Here is a 27,205-nt window from a genome sequence, read left to right on the forward strand (position 1 = left end):
CTATAGCACATATAGTCCGACAAGACAGGCCTTTTCTGTTCTCCATGATGTTAACACCAGTACAATACGCATAGTAATGTCAAGTGAAACAGTCGCTGAGAAATACCTTAAGCATAACACTCCAGGGGAGGGCAAAAAGAAGTGTTCCAGATAACTCAAGGCACTTGAGCAAACATATTGAAGATTCTTACCATGTCACCAATAACTTGTGGTACAAACACAAGTGGGGAGAGAGACGTCTGATTAGAGTTGTTGTGTGTTTCCTCATCCCCTATGCCATGAGTGCCTCCAGCATATTTATTAAAAAACTAAACTAAAAAAATAAAATCGGTGGGTATACTCCGTAACTCACAGACACCTGGGGTTCTCTTTAACAAAGAATACAGTTTGATGGTGTCTTCCTCAGTGCCAGTAGAGGTTGTGCAGATTGCACACAATATATGCCTCAAGGAATGGATGGAATATTCCAGATTGCTCACGTTTGTAAAAGATAAAAGCAGGTTCCCTACCCATGGTAACCGTGAAGAATGCCACCTTATGTTTCAGAAATATGGGCATAGTAAAAGCAGGGGAAAATAAAGGGTGCAAACATTTTTTATGTGTCTGACATGGAAATAGGCTTCCCCAGGATGAACGCACACCCTAAAACACATAAAAAGAGACTATAATTTGACAAAGACGGCTAAGGCATATAGCGACATACCAGATGAGCATACATTGTTCAGCAGGACAGCAGATGTTCTTCACCTCTCTCTAAAAACCCAGAGTTGCAGGCCAATATGAATGTCAAATGATTACAAATAACCTGATGGGAATTGTTGCAGACTATAAATATGACTGTAAAAGGATTTAACACCATAAAGGAACAGCTGAGAGCAATAAGGCTCATGACCCTCCAGAACAGATACGTCTTAGATCTGATAACGGCTATGGATGGGGCGTGTGCACAAAAATTGGGCCTTTTTGCTACACACATAAACCTACTCACGGTGAGGAAATTGGGATCCTCACAGAGACAATAGCTACCTGGACAGAATTGCACACAAAAATGGTGGAAGAGGTAGAAGACATTGCAGATGATGACTGGTTAAACTGTCTGCACTCCTGGATGCCCACCTGGTCGGCTAACGCATTCAAAATACTAGTGGTGCTTTTACTATTAGCTTTCTGTGTCCTAACAATAGCAATAAGCCAATGCAAAAAGACTGCCAAAAAGGCAGTAGAAAGGAAAATAGTGATAAACTTGGATACATGCATGTGCATACACAAACAGATGACTTCCCTCGCTCCCAGACAATCGAGAGCCCTATTTTACCTCCCGGGTCAAAATGTATATATCCTGAGGACCCTCATAATTTCACTGAGCACTAATTATATTGTGATTCCAATGGGGCATGCTGCTACATGACCTGGAGCCCAGATGAACACGTGAGACGTAGAGGTAGCTTGAGGGGGAGCGACTAAAATATGGACACCCAAAGAGCCCTATTTAGGGGAGAAAAAAAGGATTAGTGTGGCTGAAGAATCGACCAGAAGGGGGGATGTTGGGAGGCAAATCAATACCGCCCTTATCCCAGGCATGTACAGCAGGACATAGAGACAATTTAAGCTGAAGAGGGCAAAAGCAGTCAAACTAATGTGTAACAGTAACAAGCGCATGCTTTTGACACAAAGCACATGTGCACTCCCCATGAAGAACACGTACAATAGTTAATACATGCATTTATACATGAAGAATATTCACACAGCATCCATAAGACATGAAGAACACTAACATAACCATTGTATAAGTTGAATACAACATGAATTACACACAAATATGGCGCACTAACATAGAAAAACAAGTGTAATTGGGTGGTCATCTTCTTAAAAATGGAAGCCGCAGCAGGATTTCAAATAAACAAAGGTGTCAAGACTTTGAGAGAACTCGAAATGCTGAATCCACAGAAATACAAACCCATGCATAGCACAGACAGTAGTTGGCAATTAGTGCAAAGGTTAGAATGAAATTGGGAGTATAGGCATGGTGGAACAAAGGCACAAGATAACAGAAAACATGACACACAGTAATTGTTTGCTAAAATCTCAATAAATGGGAGGTAATTTCATTTCATACACAGTCTTGCGGCACATGAGCCATAATTGGAAAACACTGTCTATTCATTAGAAGACGCAAAGAAAGGACACCTGAAAATACTCCCTACACGTACACACAGACTCGAGACATACAAAGAGATCGCCCTGGCGCATAGCCCAGGAATAAGGGATGGTAACCTCTTTAATTGGACAAAGGACAGTCCATCGGCCTCTCTCCCCCTACTACCTGTTTGGCTCATATCTTGATAACCTGTCAAGGTCCAAGGTTGGTTAGCAAGAAGCCAACCTATCAGAATCCCTAGTGTAAGGTTGCCCATGAAGTAGTATGCTAACCAATAACTTGGTGTAGAGATGATGTATTTCTACCTTTATCACAATCAAGGTGGTCTTAGGTGGAGGCTTCAGATAGTTAATACCCAATAGAGTCTATATGTAGTCAATCCCACTAACCTATTTCAGTACCCCATCGGTTTTGTATACTGAGATTATGTTCTCATGTAATTGATGACGGGTTGCAGTATTAAACCAATTGTTTCTAATTTGAGTGCAGAGTGTAACAAGATCTGAATGCTTGTATGTTGTCCGTGCTTTATTTGAATAATAATAAACCTTGGTTTTGCTGAACACTTTTTCTTTTCCATTTGAGTCTGGTTTGGACTGACTCCAATCCCTCTGGGTATGTTTGGGCCTTTTTGGGACCGTCTTAACAACTATGATGGCTAATGTCTTCCAGAAGCTAAGCCAAAGAGTCTACATTTATGATCAGAAATCCAGAGAAGGGGCATGGGTTTCATCCTGCCGCTTGCACAATGTTCTGTGGTGTGGCCCATCCTTTTTCCTAATACATAGGTTGGCAGAATACTGTAACAAATTGCCTTCCATCTATTGGCTTACAAAATGTAAAAATTGATTGGACTTATCTGTTGCCTGCAAGCCGTGCAGCATAGAGAAATAAAGACTGCTAGATCACCACAGCTTCTTTCACACTGCTGTTTCTCTTTGCATCCTCATACCGATCATGGCTTCACCCCATCGCTGCTGGGTTCAGTTAGTCAGTAATTTAGCTTTATTACGGCGTTAGCCAAAAATCAGCAGATAATTACAACAGTAAACCTTGAAAAGATAAAAAGTATAACATGACAGAAGGTGTTTAAAATGAGATAACATATTCAAACTTGAAATCAATATGACATTGTAATAACATGGGGCCCGGAGACGGTGGTGCCTCAAATAATAGTCCTTTATTCAGGTAAAGAAAATAAAGAAGACATAATCGGGTTGGGTCAATCGTTTTCCTTTGTTGGAAGTCTTCTGTATGAATGTTTTCTCGTCCTGAAAGATTAAAAGAATATCGAGGCTTAATACCACATAATAGAAATACGACAGTCACAAGTACTAAGGTACAAGTACACTTTATTTTAGCAGAACAGCTGTCTGGCTTTCAACACCCCGCAATGTGTGCAAGCAGACACTGTGAAATGAGAGAGTGCTGGACATTTCAAAAACATGAGTATTTATAAATTTCTCTCACAATCCCGGACACATCGTCCAGCCCCTCTTCGTGTAACACATTAACCTAGGGTACATAGCCTTTCCACAAAACTAATACATGTTAAAAGATCCTTGAATAGCTGATTGTTTTCTGTTAAACACTTCATATGTTTTTCAAACATTGGACACAAAGGTAACAGTCATTATTTAATTTACTTATATTTGTCTACCATTTGTTCTTAAATTTAAAGTCAGCTTAGTTTCAAGGAGCGAAAACAAAGATTTCTGCAAAAGCACGTGTTCAGCTATTCATCATTCTGTTTCCCTATTTGAACAGGGAAGACACTGTTGGTACAGATGGCATCTAAATTACTGATTAGCACGGCTCTTAACTCCAAGGTTTCCTTAGTGCAGGACAAACATTCCACCTTAGCAGCTTCAGCATATTTATCTACGTTGACACAGTACAAAGTTCATTTTGCTCTGCTGGAGCTGAAAACACAAATTCTAACATGGGAAAGTTAATCAAAATGGCGGATAACTTAAAATGGCGGCGTAGTCAGCCCATTTCAGGTTCATTCAAATGCGATGTACAGTGCGATGCAAATTTGCTTAGGCCAAGGTTTACTATCAGACGGTATTTGTCATGCCCGCGCCGCTGGCACACGCATTGGCAACCATCATGGACTACTTGGTACTCATTTATCCTCCCAATACTCTTTGATCAACTCCTATTCACGCCTTGGTCTTTAATTTCCATTTGCTCAACTTTGGTTCTTTCTTATTTTATTCTGCTAACTACATTTACCACAATGCACCTTGCTACAGTCCTCAATTCCTGGCTATTCTCATTCATCGTTATTGGGACCACAATCCCCAGAAGCCCTAGCGGCCAGTGCTGCTTCCACCTGCTCAGGACCAGAGAGGGAGGAGGCAGATTGCCTTCAGGTGTGCTGCTCCAGGTGCTGTCAATTAGCCTGCCTCAGAACAGGGCAGGGCTGTATATAAGCAGCTGCCTGCAGGAGCACAGTGTCTTGCATCTTGAGATCTCCCCGCTCCTGTTTGCCTTGACCCTCTACTTTGTTTGCTGTTCCTGTTGCTGCATTTCCCTGTTTTGGATCCAGTGCCCTGCCGGGCTCTCTACTTTGCAGCTGATCACGCTCTGCTGCCTTCCAGCCTCCGCCCTTGCCCTGCCGGGCTCTCTACTTTGCAGCTGATCACGCTCTGCTGCCTTCCAGCCTCCGCCCTTGCCCTGCCGAGCTCTCTACATTGCAGCTGATCACGCTCTGCTGTTTTCCAGCCCCCGCCTGTGCCCTTCGGGGTTTCCTACCTTGCAGCCGATCATGCTCCGCTGCTTGCTACCTACCTTTTTCCGCTGGGTTCTCAGCCTGGCAGCCTACTACAGTCCTCTGCAGCCCTCTACAGTCAGTGACCCTGCTCCTCTGGGATCACTCCCTGCGGCCCTGCTCTTCAGGGCTCCCTGCCCTGCAGCTGATCACGCTCCGCTGCCTTCTACCTACAGCCCTTGTCCTCTGGGCTTCCTGCCTTGCAGCCTACTACAGTCCTCTGCAGCCCTCTACAGTCAGTGGCCCTGCTCCTCTGGGCTCACTCCCTGCTGCCCTGCTCTTCTGGGCTCACTGCCTTGCAGCAGATCACGCTCCGCTGCCTTCTACCTACAGCCCTTGTCCTCTGGGCTTCCTGCCTTGCAGCCTACTACAGTCCTCTGCAGCCCTCTACAGTCAGCGGCCCTGCTCCTCTGGGCTCACTCCCTGCTGCGCTGCTCTTCTGGGCTCCTTGTCTTGCAGCCTGCCTCACTCCGGCTGCCTACAGTCCTTGTCCTCTGGGCTCCCTGCCCTGCAGCCTGCACCTCTTCGCTGCCTACAGCCCTTGTCCTCTGGGCTCCTTCCTTGCAGCCTGCTCCCTCCGCTGCCTACAGCCCTTGTCCTCTGGGCTCCCTGCCTTGCGGCTTGCTACACTCCTCTACCTTACAGCCTGATTTACACTTAGCTGTCTACAGCCCTGCTCCTCTGGGCTCCCTACCTCTCTGCCCTATTCTTTTGGGCTCTCGGTCTGTCGCCTACTACTAATCTCTCTCTGTCCTGTTCTTCTGGACTCCCTGCCTTGCAGCCTACTACAGTCCTCCGCAGTCCACTACAGTTTGCCTGTACCTAGTGCCACTCTTGACTGCAGAGCTGCTTCCTACTTTGCAGCCCTTCTGTTTTCCTGACTGCTGCTCCCTTGTTCTCTTCCTTGAGTCCTCTGTACTCCACCTTAGGTTATCTACTTCAGTCTAACTGCCTTTCCTTCATTTCCTTCTGCTAGATTGCTCATTGACTTCCTTTTCGCTGGATATTTCTGTTCTTGTCTTCTTATGTGTCTTATGTAATCCCTTTGTACAGAGCTTGCCCGTTGGTTTCCGGCAGGTAACCTCTGCCCCTTCCCTTGTCGCGTTTTCAGTGTTACAGACACCCACTGCTGTTGTTCCCAGCCATGAGCATACAGCGCGGGCCTCTGTTATAGCAATCTGTGCAGAAGGCTGGAGTTTCCTAAGGTTCGTGGAACACTCTTTCCCATTTCAGCATACACCCCAAGAGGGAAACCAGTTTGTTTGTACCTTTGTATCTTTTGCCCCTTTTGGCTCCCAGCTACAGTTTCCTACTCTTCTTTCTTGTTGAACTTCCTGCTGTGTGTGCTTATCTGCTACCTTACTTCAGCACAGCCACCCAAACCCTACCGGGGTGCCCTGTGCCACTCTTGACAGAGTGCCATTCCTGACAGTATTCATGCAAAATATACTTTTACAAACCCTCCTTTTGGCCTAAGCCACGATCATTACTCAAACATTTGCATCTTCCGAAAACCATGTATCATCATCAGAACATCCTGAATCGCTATCCTCAAAAACATTGATCGCATTACCAAGGCATTAGTAATCTTTCCAGGCATATGTGTCTTAGGTTCTAGTTTACCAACCGCTTTTGACCAACTTCCCCCTATCATAGAACAAATGACAGGAAGCCATTGTATTCAACAGCACCGAAACAGTACAATGCCAAGGATCACCATTAGAACTGCAAAGATTTTCCAGCCCCAAGATCGTGACAAGTCCCAGAACCATGTGCCAATATCCCAGTTTCCCTCTGGAATGTGTACTTCAGTACTTAAGGTGTGCAATTTCTTAATTGCCTTAAATATGGTTGGGGAGGAATCGGGTACAAAAACACAACACGCAGATTCTACCATTTTGCACATCCCACCACGCTCAGCTAGAATGATGTCTAGCACCATCCTATTTTGAAGAGCCACTAATCTAATAGCCTTTTGCTCTAGTGTCATGTTGTATAGGATGTCTATGGTTTCATTAATGGTTTTCTCGAGAACCCTTGCCAATTTTCTAATATCTAGGCAGTTTATTATGTCCCCACAATGGCACAAAGGATTTAGCAACGTCACCCAGAATCTGTGAGGGAGTGTCGCCATCCTCATCCCGCCTGGGACGAGTTCTAGAAACTTCAGCAGTAGTGGCAACATATACGCCTGGTAATAGTATACCTAAATAACAAGTACCCTTTCAATCACTTGGCAACCAAGGATATGCCTCATTACCGCAAACAAAGTAAACGGGATCTCCTACGTATAGAGGTCTATCTTCACTAGTTAGCACAGCAACGTTTGTACATCCCTCGAATGTACCCATTGGTTGGGAACACTCTCTTCATATACAAAATGGAACAGAGTTTGGACTATGGTTAACAGTATAGGAAGGAGGCATGGCATCTCTATTACCTATGGGAGCCATTTTAAAGGTAATCATTGATTGTAAAGGTCTGGAAAGTCTATCAGAAGGCCTGATACAAGCAACATTTAGCTTGCTCCTATTAGCAAACAGAGAACATCCTAGAGGTGCTAAAACTCGTTTTTCAAACTCATTGAGATTAGTCCCATCAAAATTCCCAGTGACACTATCGTTCCATCGGCCAAAGAATAATGCCCTAAGCGAAGCATAACATGCCGTAGTTAGAGGGACAGGATGTAAATACCAACCCAATCCCTTTTCCCCATGTTGTGGCAGATGTGAATATATCCAACAATTGGTCTTATTCAGAATGTCATAGGTTGCGTTCATGATCATCAAGAGGGTCTTTTTATGATAACCCCCTCTATGTTGGAGGTCTCGCGGATGAAGAGTGTCCAAATGCACATAAGGTGGAGACACAGTAGAGACACTTGCAGTTGGCAATAAATAAAACATCAAGCGGATGTGTACTTTCCAGATACCAAAACCCGAATGTCAATGCAATTATAATACAAGCTGTTATTGTGATCAGTGTCCATTTGGTCCTCGGGGATCATGACCCTCGATGGGCAGACTCATTTTCAGAAAAACGATCAAGATCCTTTTTAGTATGGGTGGCCTCTAAAATAGGCATAGTTTCTCAGTGTCCGTTAAGAAGCCTAATTGTTAGGCTCTTTTAGTTCATCCGTGGGTGGCACTTGACCACTTGGCCTATCTTGATTGAAGGTAACTTTTCCGGTCCCTGTCCCTGTATGCAGCAGTGGAATGACGAGGGACTGGCTCAACTGTGGTTTCTTGTGGGTTTCTTGTTGGCACAGAAACCTAGCTGTACTTTCCTATTCTATTACATTAATGTAATGTCAACAGGCCCTAAATCTAAATCCTGTTTTGTGGTCGCAGATCGTACCTTGACACACCATGTACGAAATGGTCAGTGAACAAAGCATCGTCGTTTTCTGAAGAAGATGAAACAAGATCGATCGACGGTGAAGAAGAAAATGAAGAAGCAGCAATCTCCCCATGCCCCACGGGCTCAGGAAGGACTTTCGTGACACCCTCTGTGTCGATAAAAGCAGGCTCGTTGTGAGCATCGGGATCATCAATTCCCTTCTCTTCCCCTTTGTCATAGGGTAAAGGAAAAGGAATCCTCTTCACATGTGTCTCGTGGATCCAGTGTTTCTTTCCGGTCACTCATACTGCAGTTTGTGTAGCCAAAAGGATCTGATGTGGTCCTTTCCAACGAGGTGCAAGGCAGGTGCCCCTCTCGAAATTCTTCACCAGGATCCACTGACCAGGTCGGAGTCGATGACCTGGACCCTTGTATTTTAGAGGGAGGGCTGCTCGTACCTGTTGGTGAATCAAACGCAAGTTTTGAGTCAACTGATCACAAGAGTCAGACAAAAGCGGGTACTCAATTTCTTTCAACTGCTTGGGCCTCAGTGCATTCCATACATTGGCTGGTCTCCCCATGACAATCTCATAGGGGAAGTGACCTGTCTTTGTGCGGTCGTCCGCATTGATAGTAAAGCTATTGGCAAAGCTTCAGGCCATTTCAGATTGCTGTGCGCACACACCTTGGCGATTTTATTCTTTAGAATACTGTTATGGCGTTCCACAATGCCGGCACTCTGAGCATGTCTGGCCGAGTGGAACCGTTTATCAATCTGTAATCCCACACATACTTGCAGGATGACAGCAGCCGTAAAATGTGGACCATTATTGGACCAAGTTACTCTTGGCAAGCCAAACCTAGGAAAATATTCCTTAAGCATAGTTTTTGCCATTGACATTGCTGTGGCATCTTTCAGTGGGAAAGCCTCAACCCATTTGCTAAAGGCACAGATCACAACTAGGACATATGTATAGTTTTGGCAACGTCCCATGTCAATAAAGTCAAAATGGATCACCTCAAAAGGCATTGAGGGGGGGACCAAAACTGCCCTTCGGTGTTGGTGTTCCCTTCCCAATGTTATGTTGTAAGCATATCATGCAACTCTGGACCAAAAGTTCAGCAGTTTTCTGGATATTAGTGTTATACCAGACGGGATCTAACTGTTGGCACATATGTGTGTTGGGCCATGAGCCATGGTGACCATAGCAGTGACAGAGGCATTGGGTAGCATCCATCTTCTCATTATCCACCCAACAATTCTCATCATTTAGACCCGCTGGACCCTCAGCCCACTGTTTAATTGTTTCTGGGGTAGCTTCAGCCTGAATTTCTTTTATACAGCTAATCCCTTCCTCCATCATACAAGTATTAGTAACCCATCTTGTTGGATTGAGCACGTACATCTTTGAGTGCAAATCAATAGCAGTCTGTTTGACTATTCTGTCAGCAAAAGCGTTCCCTTTTCCTACATCGTTCGTCACTTTCTGATGTGGGGCACACTTCATTATTGCTAGTTGCGTAGGAAGCGCAAGTGCTGACAGCAACCGGACTATCACAGTGCCATGTTGAATTTTTGTTCCATGTGAGGTCAAGAATCCACTGTCAGCCCATAGTCGACCAAAATTATGAACCACCCCAAATGCGTACTGACTATCTGTATATATATTTACACTAAGCCCTTCAGAAATTTCACAAGCTCTGGTTAGCGCAATAATCTCTGCGGCCTGTGCAGCATTATGCGGAATTCGTTCAGTCTCCACAATAGTGCTTAACGTGGTGATCGCATAAGCAGCAGTGTATGTACCATCCGGATATTTAAAACAGGAGCCATCACAGAATAGCTCGCCTTGCGGATTCTTTAAGGGTGTATGAATTAAATCAATTATGCCCTTTGTTTCTTGTTCTGTAATAAAGAGAAATCCCACCTCCCCATATTTTCTGGGACAGAAGGCAGAGGATCCCGCAAACATTCTGGATAGTTTCAATGGGTCTCTATGCCACCCCATCAGCATTTTATAGTTGTGTTCCATTGTAGAGGTGAACAGATTACTGTGAAAGGCAACATTATATATCTTCCCCCATTCCTCCCCTGAGATCTCCTCCTGCACTAATTCTGTGCAGTATCTCTGGAACGTCTGCCTCCCCGACAGCATGGATGAGTACATGGATTTATAAAGTTTGGATAGAATGCCTTTTCTGCAGTGCACTATGTCTAAGGCTTTTTCAAAAGTGGTAAGCTCCCTTGTTGTCAAGCTCCCCCATTTTGGGTCCATGAGTATACTTTTAATCCAGATATATTCGAAAACGGAAATCATGTCCTTTCTACCTCCTCCCGGATTGACTCCATGTCTAGGAACGTCCCATTATTAAATAGTTGACCCACCCTCTCTTGGCCCTGGTCTGAACATCTCTGTGAGTGTTGCAGCCCTAAATTCCTAAAGTTGAATAGTAACCCCATACTGAGGACAGTGGCGAGGGCCATGTTGAGAACACGCCGTTAGCTCTATTGTCATGACAGACTGACCATCGAACTCCCAGTGTGAGATGGGACCGCAGTCTCTCTGGAACTGACTTGAGCGGGGACCACAGGTAGTCCCTGACCTTTAATGGGTGTGCCTCCAGATCTTCCAGGTATGCCCAGAAGGTTCTTGCATTGTCTCTCATATGGTCCCATATAATGCAGAGCTGAGCGGCTCTGTAATATAATCTGAAGTCAGGAAATCCAAACCCCCCTTGTCTCTTGGGAGTATAAGCATAGCCATCTTGATTCTTGGGGTCTTGTTTTGCCATATAAACGTGAGTATCTCTCCCATTAGATCCAAGAAATATTTCTCAGAAAAAAATATATATATTTCTCCGGAAGTTGTCTAGGGATCGAAATAAATAAATATAAGAGGCGAGGGAGAACATTAATCTTCACGGAGGTCATACTTCCGTACCAAGTCAATATTAGTGGGGACCGCCTTTTCAGATAATTTTTGAGCTGGTCCATAAGGGGGCTTTAGTTTAGTTTCACTATTTCTCCCAAATCTCCCGTTACTTGGATTCCCAGGTATGACATTTTGATGTGTTCTTCTCCTAGGCCCATATATCTTTTGCACTGATCGAGTAAGGGACTGGGCTGTTGAATGGGCATGATACATGTTTTTTTTTGCACATTAATCTTAAGACCTGACAGGAGACCATAGCTTGTGATTTGTGTCATTAATGCTGGGATCGATTGCTGGATATTTGTGAGGTAGAGTAGTGTAGGCCATTGGCAAAGAGCGATAGCTTACATTCAATCTCCCCACACGCAATCCCTGTGATATGCTGGTTTTCTCGTATTGCCACTGCCAGGGGCTCTATGGTCAAGGCATATAACAGGGGGGAGAGCGGGCAGCCTTGCCTTGGTCCGCTCGTCAGCTTAATCATCTCCAAAAGGGCCCCATTAACTTGGATCCGAGCCCTGGGGTTAGCATAGAGTGCGAGGACCCATTTGCGGAAATTCGGGCCAAATCCCGTTCTTGCTAGGACTTTCATCATGAAGGGCCATTCCACCCTATCAAAGGCCTTCTCCGAATCAAGGAAGACAAGACAGGCATCCCTGTTCCTCGTCTGGGCAACATGGGCCAGATCAATAATTTGCTGTATGTTATCCAAGCCGTGTCTCCCCGTATGAATCCTACTTGATCGCTGTGAATTAACGTTGGCAAAATTGTGTCTAACCTTGCGCCAAGTATCTTTGCAAGAATGTTTGCATCATTATTTAGTAGGGATATGGGTCTGTAGGAGGAGCATTGCATGGGGTCTTTTCCTTCTTTATGGATAGCTATTATCTTAGCCATTAACAGTGTTTCAGGTAAGGCTTCATCTACCAAGCATGCATTATAATTTTACCATGTGGGGGGGCAAGAAGGGATCTAAAGAGTTTATAGAATTTAATTGAAAACCTGTCTTCCCCTGGGGCCATGCCCACTCCACCTCGATCGTAATGGGACGATATAGGTCTTATGTCAATTTATTTGCCAAACCTGGGAGAGTAATCACATCTAAAAAAAAGCATTAATACCCTCCTTCGCTCCCTTCCATTCCAATGTGTATAGATTTTCATAGTAACTAGCAAACTCTTCAGTGATCCCCTCTTCCGAAAAGATGCCCGCAACTGACCTCTGCTTTTCCTCCTCCCTCAATCTCCATGCCAGGATTTTATCTGCATTATCTCCTTTTTTGTGATACTTTTGCTTTAAATACATTTGTTTTTTCTCTGTGGACCAGGATGATTTTTAACTGCGCTTTGTATTGTTGGAGTTCATTTGACTTTTCTGGAGTCCTGTAGTTACCCTGGGCACCTCCCAGTTGCAGCCGCTCTATTTTGTGTCGGAGCTCTGCCTCCTTTTTCTCCCTCTCTCTCTTCTTGTGGGATCCTATCCTTATCAATACTCCCCTCATTGTTGCTTTAAATCCCTCCCATAGGGTTTGGACACTAACCTCGCCCATATCATTTAAGGTAAAGTATTCTTTGATTGCTGTGAGTAACTCCTGGGTCACTTCCTTGTCTTTAAGTAAGAAATCGTTACACCTTCAAGCCCTAAAGGGCGGAGGAGAGCATACCAGCCCCACGACCACCTTGACCATGTCATGGTCAGACCATGGGATTGGTGTTACTCGGAACTCTAGGACCTACGCCTTTAGGAGTGCGTCCACTAGAATAAAGTCGATTTGTGAGTAGCAGTTGTGCACTTTTGAGAAGTAGGTAAAAGGTTAATCACCTTCTACCGTGGGTGGGAGTGAGTCTATCAGGCCCAGAGCTTCATTTATACTTTTTAAGCGGATTGATTCTCCCTCACCTGTTCTTACCTAGGGCACTGTCCCCAACCTCTTTCGTTCTTTCGTAGGGTCCAACACCATATTAAAGTCACCCCCTATCATTAGACTACTCTCCACAAAATGTACAAAACATCTCTCACACCCTCCCAGAAGTCACATTTGCCCGAATTCAGGATGCCTTTGACAAACACATAGCGGCCTTCCACATCAGACAGGACTTTGTCCGCTTGAAACCCCAGACGAGCTCAGACCAGTATTGCCACCCCTCCTTTTTTTCTTAGTGTCTGAGGCTATGAATACTGCAAAACCTCCCCGTTCCCCTTCAAATTCACACTTGATCTTCCCCCAACCCCATATTTTAGCACTGGACACTAGCCCCAGTTTATTTACCAAGGTCCCTCCTGTATTGGCATCAGTCAAACATTAAAGTCTCAATGGTGCAGGTCTCAACTGTGTTTCTCTCCTGGAGGAGTGTTGAGCTTCTTGAACTTGCGTGACCTGGGAACTTTACGTTTTTCTGCTCGTTCGTAGCGGCTTATATCGTTCATCTCCTGGCTACTCTGGATCTGGGGCTGTGTCGTGGATTCTCCCATTAATTCTGAGGAGACTCGTTGGATGTCGTGTTCCGTCACTAGCTCATAAGAGTAGCCATCGTATTTGAAGGATATGGAAAAGGGGAAGCCCCATTGGTATCTCACCCCCTTTTCGTTTAGCCATTTCGTGAGGGGGCCACATGGTCTTCTTCTGGCCTGCGTGAAGGAAGATAGATCTCGGTAGATTGTTATTCTAGTAGCACCATATTCAATCGTACCCACTTTTTTGACTTTCTCCAGAATCTTCATCTTTTCTACATAGTAATGGAATAGTTCCAGAACAGTTCTCAGGCCTCTGGTCCCACCTCCTACTCTATGCGCTCTGTCAATTGTAGGTTCATCAACCGTGTCTGAGCCAAATAGGAGTTTGAAGATCTCCATGATAGCATGCTTGATGTCGCCCTCCGTCTCACCCTTTTTCTCTGGGAAGCCAAAGAAAGATTATTTCAGCGTTCTCTGTTTTCAAAAAAGTCAATTTTAAGTTGAACGTCTGTCTCGCTCTGTTCTAATTTGGAGATTTGCATGTCTATTTGCGTTTCCATTGTATCCAGAGACATTTGATTGTTTTCCAGGCATTGCACCCTTTCATCTATGGACTCCATTCTTTGGTCCATTTTGTCCAGTTGCTCATCTAAAGCGGTTTGAATGCCCCTGATTTCCTCCAATAAAGCTGCAATGTCCTTTTTGGTACAAACGGAGTCATCTGCCATGGTCGATGTCTGGTGGGGCTCAGTATTAGGCCTGTTGTCTCCTTGGGACTGAAAGTAGAATTTCTGCAGTGCTGGTCTACAGGACATTTACGTGCTCAGACCACGGGAAGCGTAAGGGTCTTCCCCTACTGGATCGATGGAATAGGGCTCTGGAATCCTGTGTTTACCTCTATGAAAGTCGTAGTTGGGTTCTGCCCTCCTCCCCAGATGCTGTGGTTATAAAGTGGAGGGTTGGGGGGCATTACCTCCCCTCTCGAAGTGAGTGAGTAGAGGTTATTTAGGTCCCCACCTAGTGTTTGAAGCGGAGCGCAGTCTCCATTTGCGGAGTATATGGCCTATTCAAGAGGACCGAATCAGAGTTGGGAGGGCATTGATGCAACCTTAGGGGGGCTCAGGGAGCCTCTATATGTATCTGGTGCTCCAAACCTGGCGTTCCTTTGAACCCACAGGGGATTAACCCCTCTTCGGCCCCCACCTTCAGGTAGCGCAAGTGCTGGGCTGGGCTCACCTCTGGGCTTCTTGTCGTTCTCAGCTCGTTGTAGAGGGCTGTTTTCGGAGGGAAGACTGATGCCCGTCCTGCGTGTGTTACCTCCCGTGTCTACACTGGGCTTTCGGGTTGCTGTTAACGGGTGGGGGGGTCTTTGAGGGCTGCGCTCCTCTTTTGGCTTCAATGTCTTGACCCTGTATGGGACCAGTGGCTTCGGTGGGCCCTGTGGCCCTGAGCGTTGCCCAAGAGTCTATAGGGACCATGGGCGCCCCCCGCCCAAGGAGGCAGCAAACCACCCCACCACCAGTACCCTTTTTCAGAGAGATCCCTCGCTCTGTACCTCGTTGTCGCTGCCCTAGTCTTTCGCAATGGAGGTCCTTCCTGCATCGGGTCCCGTCCTCCTTCACACTGTGGGCCTCGGGATCGGCGCAGTCACGACACCTTGTGGAGAACCTAGAAAGTGTCACATCTAACTCAGGTGCACACAAGCCTGCTCGGGGTCGGGGAAATTATGTCTTCTGCTGGGAGATTTTGTTCGAACCGGTGAGGCCCTGAGACCGCCGGGGCCTCGTCTGGTTGCCCTTCCGTTGGTCTACGTGGGCTGCACCAGATGCAGGCCTCCGCATCATCGTCGTCTCGCATGGGTATCTTGGTCGTATCACAACAGATTTTCCCCAGTTCTGGACAGCCACTGGTCTGTGTGGTTCACTTTCCTTGGGGAATTGGCTAGGCACCTCTTATTGAGGGTATAGTGGGGGCTCAGAGCCCCTTTACTCCTACTGAACAGAAGCTGATCGAAGGCTTATCCTTCATTCATGTGCCCTCTGGTGGCCAGTTCCTGTGTGCACATTTAATCGGTATCAAAATATGTGGATTGTTCTGTTTATCACTTACTTGAGGGGTTATGCAGGTCTGATGACTGCCACTGTCCATCATTGCTTGTGTAGACCGCCCGTCCACTGTGACTTCTATGGTAAAGAGAGGATGACTTCGCCGGTATTCTTGTGTTTGCAAAGTTCCAATTTTCATGGGTCCGGGTTTCCTTTTCACAGAGAAGCGGGCGATATGCCCCCATTCGCTGCATTCGAAACTCTACGGTTGCCGTGAGGAAACTCGGGCTAGGTTGCTTCGAGTCTCTGGTTTTGGTTTGGGTTCCACTGGGTCCATTGGGAAGGACCGGGTCTTACAGCGGGAGGCTCTGTGTACATTATGTTCTGCATCCCATTGGTTGGCTGTATCAGGCTGGCCTTTTGATATTCTGTGTTAACATCTATTGCTTCCTGCAATGAAAGACAGTGGTGTTGTCGAACCCAGCTCTGTTTTGGGTGGGGAGAGCCTCCACAAACTGTTCTAGCAGTATTTTGTCTCTGATCTGAGGGATGGTTGCCGTATTTTTCTGTAACAATTTTTCTGCCAGGTGTTGAATACGGTAGAAAAGTTGTCTTGGGCTCTCTCCGGGTTGCAATTTGGTTTCTCGATATTGGATGCAATCGGATTCAACGTTCATGCCCAGTCTTTCCAATATGGTTCTCTTAAGCTCTACATAAGGCGTGTCACAAGAGGGATTCGCTGCTTGGTATACCCCTTGCATTACTCCTCTAAGCAAGGGAGCAAGATAATGACCCCAGCGTTCTGGCGGCCAGTGAGCCGTCCTTGCGATCCGTTCGGAAATACAAAAACTACTCGGGTCATCTCCGCCCTGGAACTTTTGTAGAATCGTGGGGGGTACTATTGGAGGTGTTCTTGCTGCAGTAACTGCTTCTCCCAACAAGCAGATTGCTTCCCGGTTTTGATCCTGAGCCGCTGCCTGTTCCTGGAGGGCTTGTTGTAAGGCTTGTCGGTCGGCTTGCGCTTGGTGTCCTTGTACTTGCAGCAACTGTTGGAGTTGTTGCTGACCTTCCGCTAGCGTTTTGATAAGAGTCTCTATCGTGGTTTTTCTCAGATCCAGCTGCTGCCACCACTGTAATAACGTGTAGCCGGGAGACAATGGTGCCTTAAATAATAGTCCTTTATTCAGGTAAAGAAAATAAGGAAGAAGACATAACCCGGGTTGGGTCAATCGTTTTCCTTTGTCAGAAGTCTTCTGTATGGATGTTTTCTCATCCGTCCATTGTCGGTTGATCTAATAGGCCCAGTGGTAGCTGCTACTCTCTGGCTCCTCGTATTCTTGTTCCTTTCAAGAAACAAATTACAAAGAAAGAACGTATCACCCAGGGGATCAGGAGAAATGTCCCTCTTAGTCTCGAACCAATCTGGTTCCTTTATACATGATGTGGGACGTGAGAATGACCACTTGACTTGGTTCCCTCCCCTGAAGGCGTTGTTCAGCATTCGCTGTGATGCTCTGCTGAGAATGCTTTGGTTCTGATATGTCTGACAGGTAGGTAGAACGGCCTGGAGACGTAAGGAGCGAACAAAGGTGAGGAGGACCCCCTTTTCATATGTTTTTCTACAGAGGGGTATGTAGATCTCATGTCTCTTGGATACCTTGGCGTCGGATATGTCCGAGATCTAGTCGCTCTGCTCTGCATTTATGACCTCCGTCTATTAAATGAGTTCCCCTCATCCACAGCGCATAAAACAGCAGGTACCTTCTTACAGACTATACAATTATTCAAAAAGGGTATAGTGTGGCATATCACAAGAGAATGTATACAGTATTCAGTGTGGAGTTCCATGACTAGTATATAACCCACTACATAAAGCCGTATCTCTAAACAGTCGGATGAAAACCTTAGCGAAATATGTTTAGCGTATAAGGGCATCTCGTATCAAAGGTGTCGCCAGAACAGCTGCCACTTATCTAACACCTAAGAAAAGACCTTGCCCACAGGAACAAGCATGGAAAGGGTTTGAGAGCCTGGATACAAAACCAAGCCGCAATGTGCTCCAGGCTGCACTCGAAACAAGATGGCAGCCAAAACAGCGAGGACCGAGAGAGCAAAAAATGAGAGTGTCAGCAAAGAAACCACGTATAAGGGAACGATACGGGCTATCTATACAGCCCAACGAGCACAAACGAGGCATCCTCCCTCGTATGGCATATTTATATCACAACTGTTTTCTTGCTTGCTGTGCTTTTTTCTTTGCTTTTTGCTTTCAGCTTTCAGCAGCACTTCGAGCACTAGCTAGGTTTGTGGAGGCACATGAGGTGTACGTATGATGCATAGTGGGCGTGTGCCATCTTCTTAGCTGGAGGGAGTTGTGGGGAAGAGGGACGGGTCTACCGGGACTACCCTGAGTAGGAATATGATTTAGGTGGGAGTGCTTGTCCTGCTTTTCTTACAGCAAATTGCTACATTTTTCAGCCTGTTAAGGGGTGGTATGCATTGTGGAAATATATGATAGGAGTCCTTCATCATGTAGGTAGGGCTGATGCCGTAGGCTCAGAAGACAGGATCAAACTTTCTGCTCTATCCCTTGGGATTTCTTTGCCTCTCGCGTTCTATAGTAGGCCCCTCTTGTTGGGGTTGGTGTGTTTATTTTATTTTTAAAATGTTTTTATTAAGTGCATTTGGTTAATTAACGTTTCACACTACATATACAATCACTAGAGAATTAAAAAAACTTTAAAATACATATATAAACATATAACATGTCTCTTCCGAACAATTCTTTGTTTTGTTTTATTCAGGGATGTTGCTTTACTAGCTATATATTTAACAGCAACAGTTTTTTTTATGTCATTACCCATGCAAGGTTTACTTATAAGGTTTACTAATAAGGATATTGCACTATGGCCTACCAGCGAGAATGCTTCTGTAGCCAGAAGGATCACAGGCTATCCCATGTATGTATTTATCTACTGCACCCGCCAGAACTCGGCAAAATAAATCACTTTTTCATCATTTTCCTATGGTTCCCTATAGAATAGGACAAGGTCAGGTCTTCCTGCTACATCAGTGTGCACTCTCATTCTCTCCCCACCACGGGATGCTATCAGAGCATGGTTCCACATGGGGGAGACTCGTTTGTAATTTTGCCCCTTTTGTGTCCTACAACTTTTCTTTCAGTACACAGCCAACTCTTGGCTCCGACACCAGGCCTAGTAGCACCAGGTCTCTTAAGGACTCCCAAAAGGGACACAATACGAATATTTGGTCTCTAAGCCTCCACAACATCAGGAACTCTTGAGCACATCTTCAAGTCATCATACCTCTGTAACCTTACTTATAATTAAACCTACAACACACTGCACTCCTAATTGACAAGATAATTGATTTGCCCATTAGGGACAGCTCCCATACTACGTTACATGCATCCCAGCTAATGCTACCATTCAATCCTCATGTCATCCACCCTTCCCCTGGTCACCTTTGTCTTCCGGTCTATCTCTGACTTTCTCCCGCTGCTGCCAATTCCTGCTTACCTTTATCCTTATTTCCTTCTCATCCCACAGACCATGGCCTGCTTTGCACCCTGGGTGGGGTCATTTCACACATGCGGACAAGGTTTCGGCGCTATGGTCTTTCTTCGTTCATTGGTCTACTAGTCTGACTCCTCCTTCCCTGACATTATCTGTTTCTGGCCTTTAGTCAAATGGCTTCAGGTGGGGAGGTAATCAGAATTCAGGATGTCATCTTGAATTTCATTGCCATTTCTCTCCATAGCCGTTTGGTCAAAGGTCAGCGTTTTCGTCTTTCTGGCTTTTCTCCCCCTGATCAACCAGAAGAACAGAGAACACAGACCTTGGCTAGACCTAATTCTGGACATCCTCTAGACTACTCATCCCTGCTCTCTGGTGTATGTGTGTGTGGTGAGGGGAGGTGGTTAACTAGTGTGGGTGCAGTAGGACTACAAGAGTCATTACTGTGAGGAACTTGTGTTTTATTCTGATAATAAAAGATAAGAATATATAGGTCATAATGAACAATCCCAAGACATTTCAGAGTTTTATGTAAATTAGCATACTTCTACAGGTTTGTTTATACCCTTTGTCAATGTAAGGCAAGAAAAGTTTCCATTGCTGGAACCTAGAAAAGTGCTGAGCTATTAGTGCATCGTCGGAAAACACACACATGCATCTTTTGATTTTCTGGTGTGAAGCAATCGGGATGCAAATGATCTATGCAAACTGCATGATATATAGCTCTCAGTGTATCTGGTGGCTGTGAAACAGATCCTTAACAGTATAGCTGTGCCTGCGGTAAGAAGCTATACCTCCTGAACCAACCAAGTTGGCTCTTTTCCATTTTCTGTTTTAACTTAAAAAACACCAGAGCCTGCTCCAAATTTATTGGAACTGTTGGCTAACTAAACTAAAGAATTTGCAAGCAGATAGAATACATTAAAGGAATAAGATCAGGGATTTGCCCTAGGTAACAGTGTTTCTGATAGAGGTTGTTTCTGATGTATTACTTTCCAACCTCTCCGATGTTATATTCTCAGTGTTTTCTTGTTCAAGCTGTATCAGTTTGGAAAAAATTCCAGTCTATTATCACTTCTTCCCCAATCACTGTTGCATTAATATCATCCCTGTGATTGTTCAGCGCCAGCTGCAGCATCATAAAAGGTTTACAGATCTGGTAGACTTGAAGATGAACTGTTGTGTTTATAATTGGTGATTGTTTTTGTTTTTCTATTTCAAACAGAGATTTGTCCAGTAACAAAATACAGACCATTGAAAAACATGCATTTGAGCCAGCTCCTTTTCTGCAAACAATGTAAGTTATGGCTTCTATTACCTGATAAATATTTTCATCATGTTCAAATTGCTGTGGCAGGATCATTGTTAAGTTTATATAAGAGTTAATAGTACTAGGCTCATTCAAAATTCGTTATTTTAGTGGTTGGACAAGCTGGTTTCTTCTGCTGCAGATCCATATGCTTCAACACTTGCCCTCTTTAAGCTAGACACAACTTATGCTGTGTATTTTGAATAGTTTATTTGCCATCCGGAAGGGATGTAAATCAGGTACACCACACGAGGATGATGAGAATTTAGTAAGAATAGAGAGAAAAAGATGATCTCAGAAATTATCTATTAGGGCGCCCCCCATTTGTTATAACGATCAACACTTGCCCTCAGCAAAATATTGTGAACTTTACTGTTTATCAAGAGTTTCCTCCCTCATTTTTCAACTAGACATTTGAATGACTGGCGTTAGAAGTTTATTTGCTGTTGAAGACAAGTTTTGAATAAAATCGATTAATATAGGCGGTTGCAAATCAGATCAATGGGGTCAAGAGTCAAAATTGATGCAGCCCATTCTGTTAATACCAATGCTTTGCATTTTGTTTCTTAGCAATATTCAAATATAGCTTGAATTCCAGGTTAATACCTTTACATTCTAAAAATAAACATCATGTTCCAAGTGCATAAATATTACATTCCTTATTCCGCAACCCTTGTGCCAAACACATTCTAGCTTGGTTTCTAATCATACTTGTTACATTCCTTATTCTTTATCCCAAATTACAATTGTATTAAAGAAAGATTTCTGATGTCTGCTAATTAATCCTAATGTTGCATGGTCTTTCTTAAAGTTACAGCCTATCACTTCAAAACCCGGACAGTTAGTAGTTTGTTTCCAATAGTACGGTTCTGACTCACACTCAAAATCAAAGTGAAACGCATAATGCACTGACACGGGCCCAAATGTAATCTCAGCAATTGCACAATAAGCTATCAAACCCTGTGGTGCTGCCCCTTTAAGGGCACACGCATGTGGCGGCGTGACGTTACACTGTGCCGCGTGCACTATAAATAAAGGGGGTGTTCCCGGCCACTGCAGAGCGACCGGGGAGCTCGAACCAACAGCAAGTGTGTGGAGTGGCCTTTGTCGACGGAGGTGCGGCTCACGGTACTCCGGCAACCGGAGAGGCACAACAAACCCTATATCTATATGTTGCCTGCATATTTAATAAAGTTTCTAACTAAGGGCCCCAATTCCACTGCATTCGCCTTATTGAAGAAAGCTATTTTAAAGGTAAATATTGAATCTTATTATCTTATTATCACGCCCTCCAGCGTGAAAAAACTAAATACATAATGGACTCACATGCCCTATATGCTGCCCACATGTTTGTCACAAATACATGAACAAGGGCCCTAGTGCCCCATACACTTACCAAAGGGTTAAGTTCCCCTCGCGGCCGCCATTTTGGATTGAAATAAATACAAATCCGGCGGCTGTAAACTCCGCCCATTTTCGGGTCATACCACATTAGCTGAGGGTCGTTACGGCCCTCGCTATTGTACAAATTATGTTTGTCAAAACCTCTTAACATTCAAGACCATTTAGATTTGATACCCTTTATCAACCTAATGGTAAGAACCAGAAATATTTGTTTTTATTGCTGAAAGAGCCTAAACAGGTACGCTTAATCAAAGAGACCCCCAAATATGTGAAACGAGCCAAAATATGAATGCTCATGCTTTTCAGCAAAATATAAATCAGTCGTAGTATATACATGTATTTTCAAAAAGGGTGATAGGCGGGTGTTGTTTACCTATCATAATAGAACAATGTGCTTATGTCTATTAACACAAAGTGCATGCCCTATTTATCTAATTCAAGGTCTGGACTGCCAAGTTGCTACACAGCCTTCAATACTCAATACTAAAGCCACTCATTACAATTGCAGTCAGAATGTATACACTGCGACTGATTTATATTTTGCAAAGCAAGAGCTTGTTTCAAATATTTTGGGGTCTCTTTGATTAAGCGTACCTGTTTAGGCTGTTTCAGCAATAGAAACAAATATTTCTGGTTATTACCATTACATATATGCCAACCCTCCCGATTCAGGCGGGAGACTCCCGATTTTTGGGTGAAAAATATTGCTATTTTTCACGGTCTCCTGCCTAAAATAACTGTCGCCCCAATACATTCCTATGGGGAAATATGCGTCTCCCGATTTCACTGTGGAAATCTCACTCCTAGGTGCATCTGAATGTTGGCATGTATGCTATTATGTTGATAAAGGGTATCAAATCTAAATGGGCGGTGCATCATAGCACACTAGGGACAGACCCTAATACAAGGGACAAAATAGTTCTTCTAGAGGGACGGGTGAGTGACGGGAGCACTTTTAGTCATTTGTATTAGGAGTCATCTGCTTTTGAGGCATAATGTTATGGAATAGGGGTGATTCCTCAATGGTTGTGATACCCAAATAATCTTCTCCCTTTTTAGTATGTTTGAAACAAAGGACAACAGCTATACAATATCTTTCAGGGACTTGGGAGCTTTGCACCTCAAGCAACTAGTATAAGGACCAACACTAAAAATTGGACTGGTTCTGAATGGAGTTTTTGAATGGATTGTGTCCTCCAACGTATTCCACATCTTTGGCATGTAATGTCCACAGCTGTGTACTTCGGAAACTTTTTCGGCAGAGAGCGTCCTGCATCGATGGCATCGAGTCGATGTGCCTCGAAGTCCTCCATCGAGAGCGACGTCACCGGATGTTATAAATAGGACGCACGGCCCCCGTAACCTCAGTTCCGTTTTTTCCGCAAACGTGTTTGCTTCGGAGACTCAGCGCGCCTTGTGTATTCCTTGTGAATATGTCTTCTTCTTCAACCCCTCCGGCTCCGCGGTCTGGTTTCAAGACTTGCCGGGACTGCAAGTCAAAAATGTCGATTACCTACCTGCATCGCATTTGTTTGTGGTGCTTGGGTGAGAGTCACGACACTGACGACTGTTCCAAATGCCAGTCGCCAACTGCTAAAGCCTTGCGGGAGCGTAAGGGAAAGCTTCAGGTAGGTTGGAGTTCTAAACCCAGTAAGTCCCGTAAATCTAAGTCCAAGTGTATGTTCGCCGACGACTCGAGGGGCGACTCTCCGCGTTGGAAGGAGTCCCGGGGATCTCAGTCTCGGAGTGGTTCCCGCCATTCGTCCTCCTCGTCTCGGCATTCTAGGAAGCGCCGTCACTGGTCACCTTCCCCGTCCACCTCGGAGGATGGAGCCGAGAGGAAGGTGGCTTGCCCAACTAAGTCCTCGACTCCGGAGGAATGGGCTGCCTTCAGGGAGCAGATGTTGGCAATTTTTCAATCGCAGGGCACAGTTCCGGCCGCGCCTTCTGATGGAGCCGGCAAGGAACGGTCTCGAACCGTGGCTCGTGCCCCTTCAGACTCGGGTCCTCGGCGCGATCCTCATTGGGAACCTTCAAGGTCCCGTTCATCTAAGGCTCAGGATGGTCGTAAGAGACGTGCTTCCAGGTCTCGGTCCTCGTCCCCAGCGAGACCTCAGAAACCTGCTAAGGGCTCGAGGTCGGCGTTGACTCCGTCGGTGGTGTGTCCGTCGGATACGGATGTCAAAGCTTTGCCTCCGTATCAGCCCTCGGCGCCCTTGTCGACGGCTCGCCGAAGCCATCGACGCCCTCGACGCCGAAGCCATCGGCGCCCTCGACGCCAAAGCCATCGGTGCCCTCGATGCCTTTGGGGCCTTTTGCCCGAAATTTACAGTCGGAGATCCCTGGTACTGTGGATCCTCCAAGAAAGGCTATTTCTAAGTCTGTAAGGCCTGTTATGGACTCCAGACCCTCGGCTGTTCCGAGGCAGGACTTTTACCTCCCTCGGGATGACATCTATTAGGAGGAGGAGAGGTCAGATTTAGATCTTGACCCTGTTGAGCCTGATGTGGCTCCTGTCTTTTCAGGGGATAGCCAATTGGAAGACTTGAGACAATCTCTTCATGACGCTAGTGGCCTGGACACTTCGCCTGAGGTGGAATTTGGCAGGCCTGAGCCTGCGGCTCATGCTGAGTCGTCCTACAGTAGAGTTATGGCTAGAGTAACTGAATGCCTTGGTTGGTCCAGTCCTCCTGAAGCTTTTATTCAGGATGACTTAACGGACATTTTGGATCAAGGTCCGTCCTCTGACCCGGTGTTGCCATTTAATTCTACCTTGCAGAAAAGGGTGGCGGCTGCTTGGCAGGCCCCGGAATCTCTTCCGTAGTTAACAAATTGTTAACTAAAAAATACTGCCCTTCCTGTAGTGACCCCAGCTACCTTTCATCTCACCCCACTCCCGAGAGTTTGGTGGTTCAGGCTGCTTCGGCCACCTCGAGGCAAGCGGCGTACCCTAACATCCCTCCTGATAGGGATAACAAACGCTTTGAGGTTGGGCACGCAAGGTGTTTTCTGTGGGGAGTATGGCGCTAAAATCAACAAACACCACTTGTGCCTTGGCAAGATTTTCACACACTCTGTGGAACTGTGTTTCTCTTGCGGCTGAGCATATTCCCGAGGCGGAAGAAAGGGATGGGTTCCTTGCTCTCGTGTAAGATGGCAAGGATGCCATGTGTGAATCCCTTCAGTCGGGTTTCGATACGGCCGACAGTGTTAGTCGGTCCATGGCTGCGAGCACTGTTATACGCAGATTTGCGTGGTTGCGGAAGTCGGGTTTTGCTCCGGATGTGCAAGCCCGTCTTTTGAACATGCCCTTTGATGGCACGCATTTGTTTGGCAGCAAGGCTGACGAGAGCCTTGAGAGGTTGCAGACCTCAAAAGCTGCGGCAAAATCTTTAAGCGCAGCTGTGCGTCAACCTCTGCCTTTTCGTCCTAGGGGACAGCAGTGGAGGGGAGGCTCTTTTTTCGTTACTACTCCTCCTTTGGTAGAACGAGAGGAGCCACCAGTCAAAGGGGTCAGTGTAAAAGTACCCATGGTGGTGGGGGAAATGGAGGTGGCAAATCTGCACAGGCGGCTGCCTCTTTGCCTTCAGGCGCTGCCGCTGCTGCTCCAAAACAGTCATGAGGCCATGTCCCATGGTTCGCCGGTTGAGGGCAGACTGTCTCAGCATCTCGAAGAATGGCGAGCCATTACTTTGGATGCGTGGGTTCTGGATACAATCGCTCACGGCTACTGCCTTCCCTTCCTCAAACTCCTCACGATAATCCACAGGGGAATAAGCTTCCAGATCCGCTCCTTGTGCAGCAAATCTTGACCCTAGAGAAAGGCGCTATAGAACTGGTGCCTGTAGCAGAGAGGAACAAGGGATGATATTCCCATTATTTTTTGATCCCAAAGAAAGACGGGGGATTAAGACCCATCCTGGACTTGCGTTGGTTGAACAAACCTCTCAGGAAGGACAAGTTCAAGATGGTGACTCTTTCTCAAGTCCTCCAGGCCCTTCAACTTCAGGACTGGTTGGTGTCTCTGGACCTACAGGATGCTTACTTTCATGTGTCGATTCATCCAAAGCATAGAAAGTACCTGAGGTTTCTGGCTGGCGACTCGCACTTTCAGTTTAGGGTCCTGACATTCGGATTGACCTCTGCCCCGAGGGTCGTCACCAAGCTAATGGTGGTGGTGGCAGCGTATCTCAGGCAAGGGGGGGATTCACGTCTACCCCTACCTGGACGACTGGGTGATCCGTGCGCGTTCTCCCGAGCAAGCATTGCATCACCTCTGTCTCACCTGCCGCTCCCTCCCCAGGCTGGGGTTCTCCCTCAATTTCAAGAAGTCGCATCTGACACCTTCCCAACAGCTCCAGTACATCAGGGCTGTGTTGGACATGTCCTTGAGGAAGTGCTCGCCTCCCAAGGTGAGGGCTCATCACATTGTGCAGATGCTGGACAAGTTTTAACATGCCCAGAGTCTCCCGGCTTTCGAATTCTTAAGGTTGCTCAGCGTCATGGCATCCTCCATGGCATCCTCCATTTTTCTGGTGCCCGAGGCCAGGCTGAGGATTAGATCCCTGCAATGGGTTCTCAAGATGCAGTGGTCGCAGTTCTCAGGCAAGATGTCGGATCCTGTTCAGATTCGACTCTCGTCTCCCAGGATCTTTTGTGGTTGGTCAACGAGGGGAACCTGATGAAGGGGAGCCTTTTGGCAACCGTGGCCGGAGGTGACTGTAGTGACGGATTCTTCACTCACAGGATGGGGAGCTCATGCCGCAGACCTGACCGCCAGCGGTCGTTGGTCTCTGTCGGAGTCCAGACTCCACATCAATCTGTTAGAGCTGAGGGCCATCAGGCTGGCCCTGAAGGCTTTTCTGCCGTCTGTGTGGGGGAAGAGTGTCCTGATCATGACGGACAACATAGTTGCCATGCATTACCTCAACAAAAAAGGGGGGGGGGTAGGGTCTGGGCGATCCAGCAGGAAATTTTGCTCTAAGCAGTTCATCTGGCCGGAGAGGAAAATGCAGCAGCGGACGCTCTGAGCAGGCAGAGCACAATCTCTCACGAGTGGGAGTTGGCTCAAGAAGTCCTTCTAGAGATCTTCGCCCTTTGGGGAACCCCACAAGTGGATCTCTTCACCACCAGTGCCAACCGGAAGTGCGAGAGATTCTGCTCAAGGGAATTTCCTCTGAGAGGAGCCTTAGGAGACGCATTTGTAGTGGACTGGTCATTCCCACTGCTGTACGCGTTTCCTCCAGTCCCC

At 46.0% G+C, this 27,205-nt stretch overlaps 1 protein-coding gene across 1 annotated transcript in view; it reads left to right on the top strand.

Moving 5' to 3' along the window:
• LOC138521314 (leucine-rich repeat-containing protein 37A-like) overlaps positions 1–27,205 on the top strand; it is a 1,201,733-nt gene that overhangs the window by 351,363 nt on the left and 823,165 nt on the right. The window contains exon 4 of the mRNA XM_069634057.1: positions 20,467–20,538. Within this exon, the coding sequence (XP_069490158.1) occupies positions 20,467–20,538 (72 nt within the window). The remainder of the gene's footprint in view (positions 1–20,466; positions 20,539–27,205) is intronic.

The sequence above is a fragment of the Ambystoma mexicanum genome, chromosome 13 (assembly GCF_040938575.1).
Source record: "Ambystoma mexicanum isolate Mex_15411 chromosome 13, UKY_AmexF1_1, whole genome shotgun sequence".
In the NCBI taxonomy this organism is placed as follows: domain Eukaryota; kingdom Metazoa; phylum Chordata; class Amphibia; order Caudata; family Ambystomatidae; genus Ambystoma; species Ambystoma mexicanum.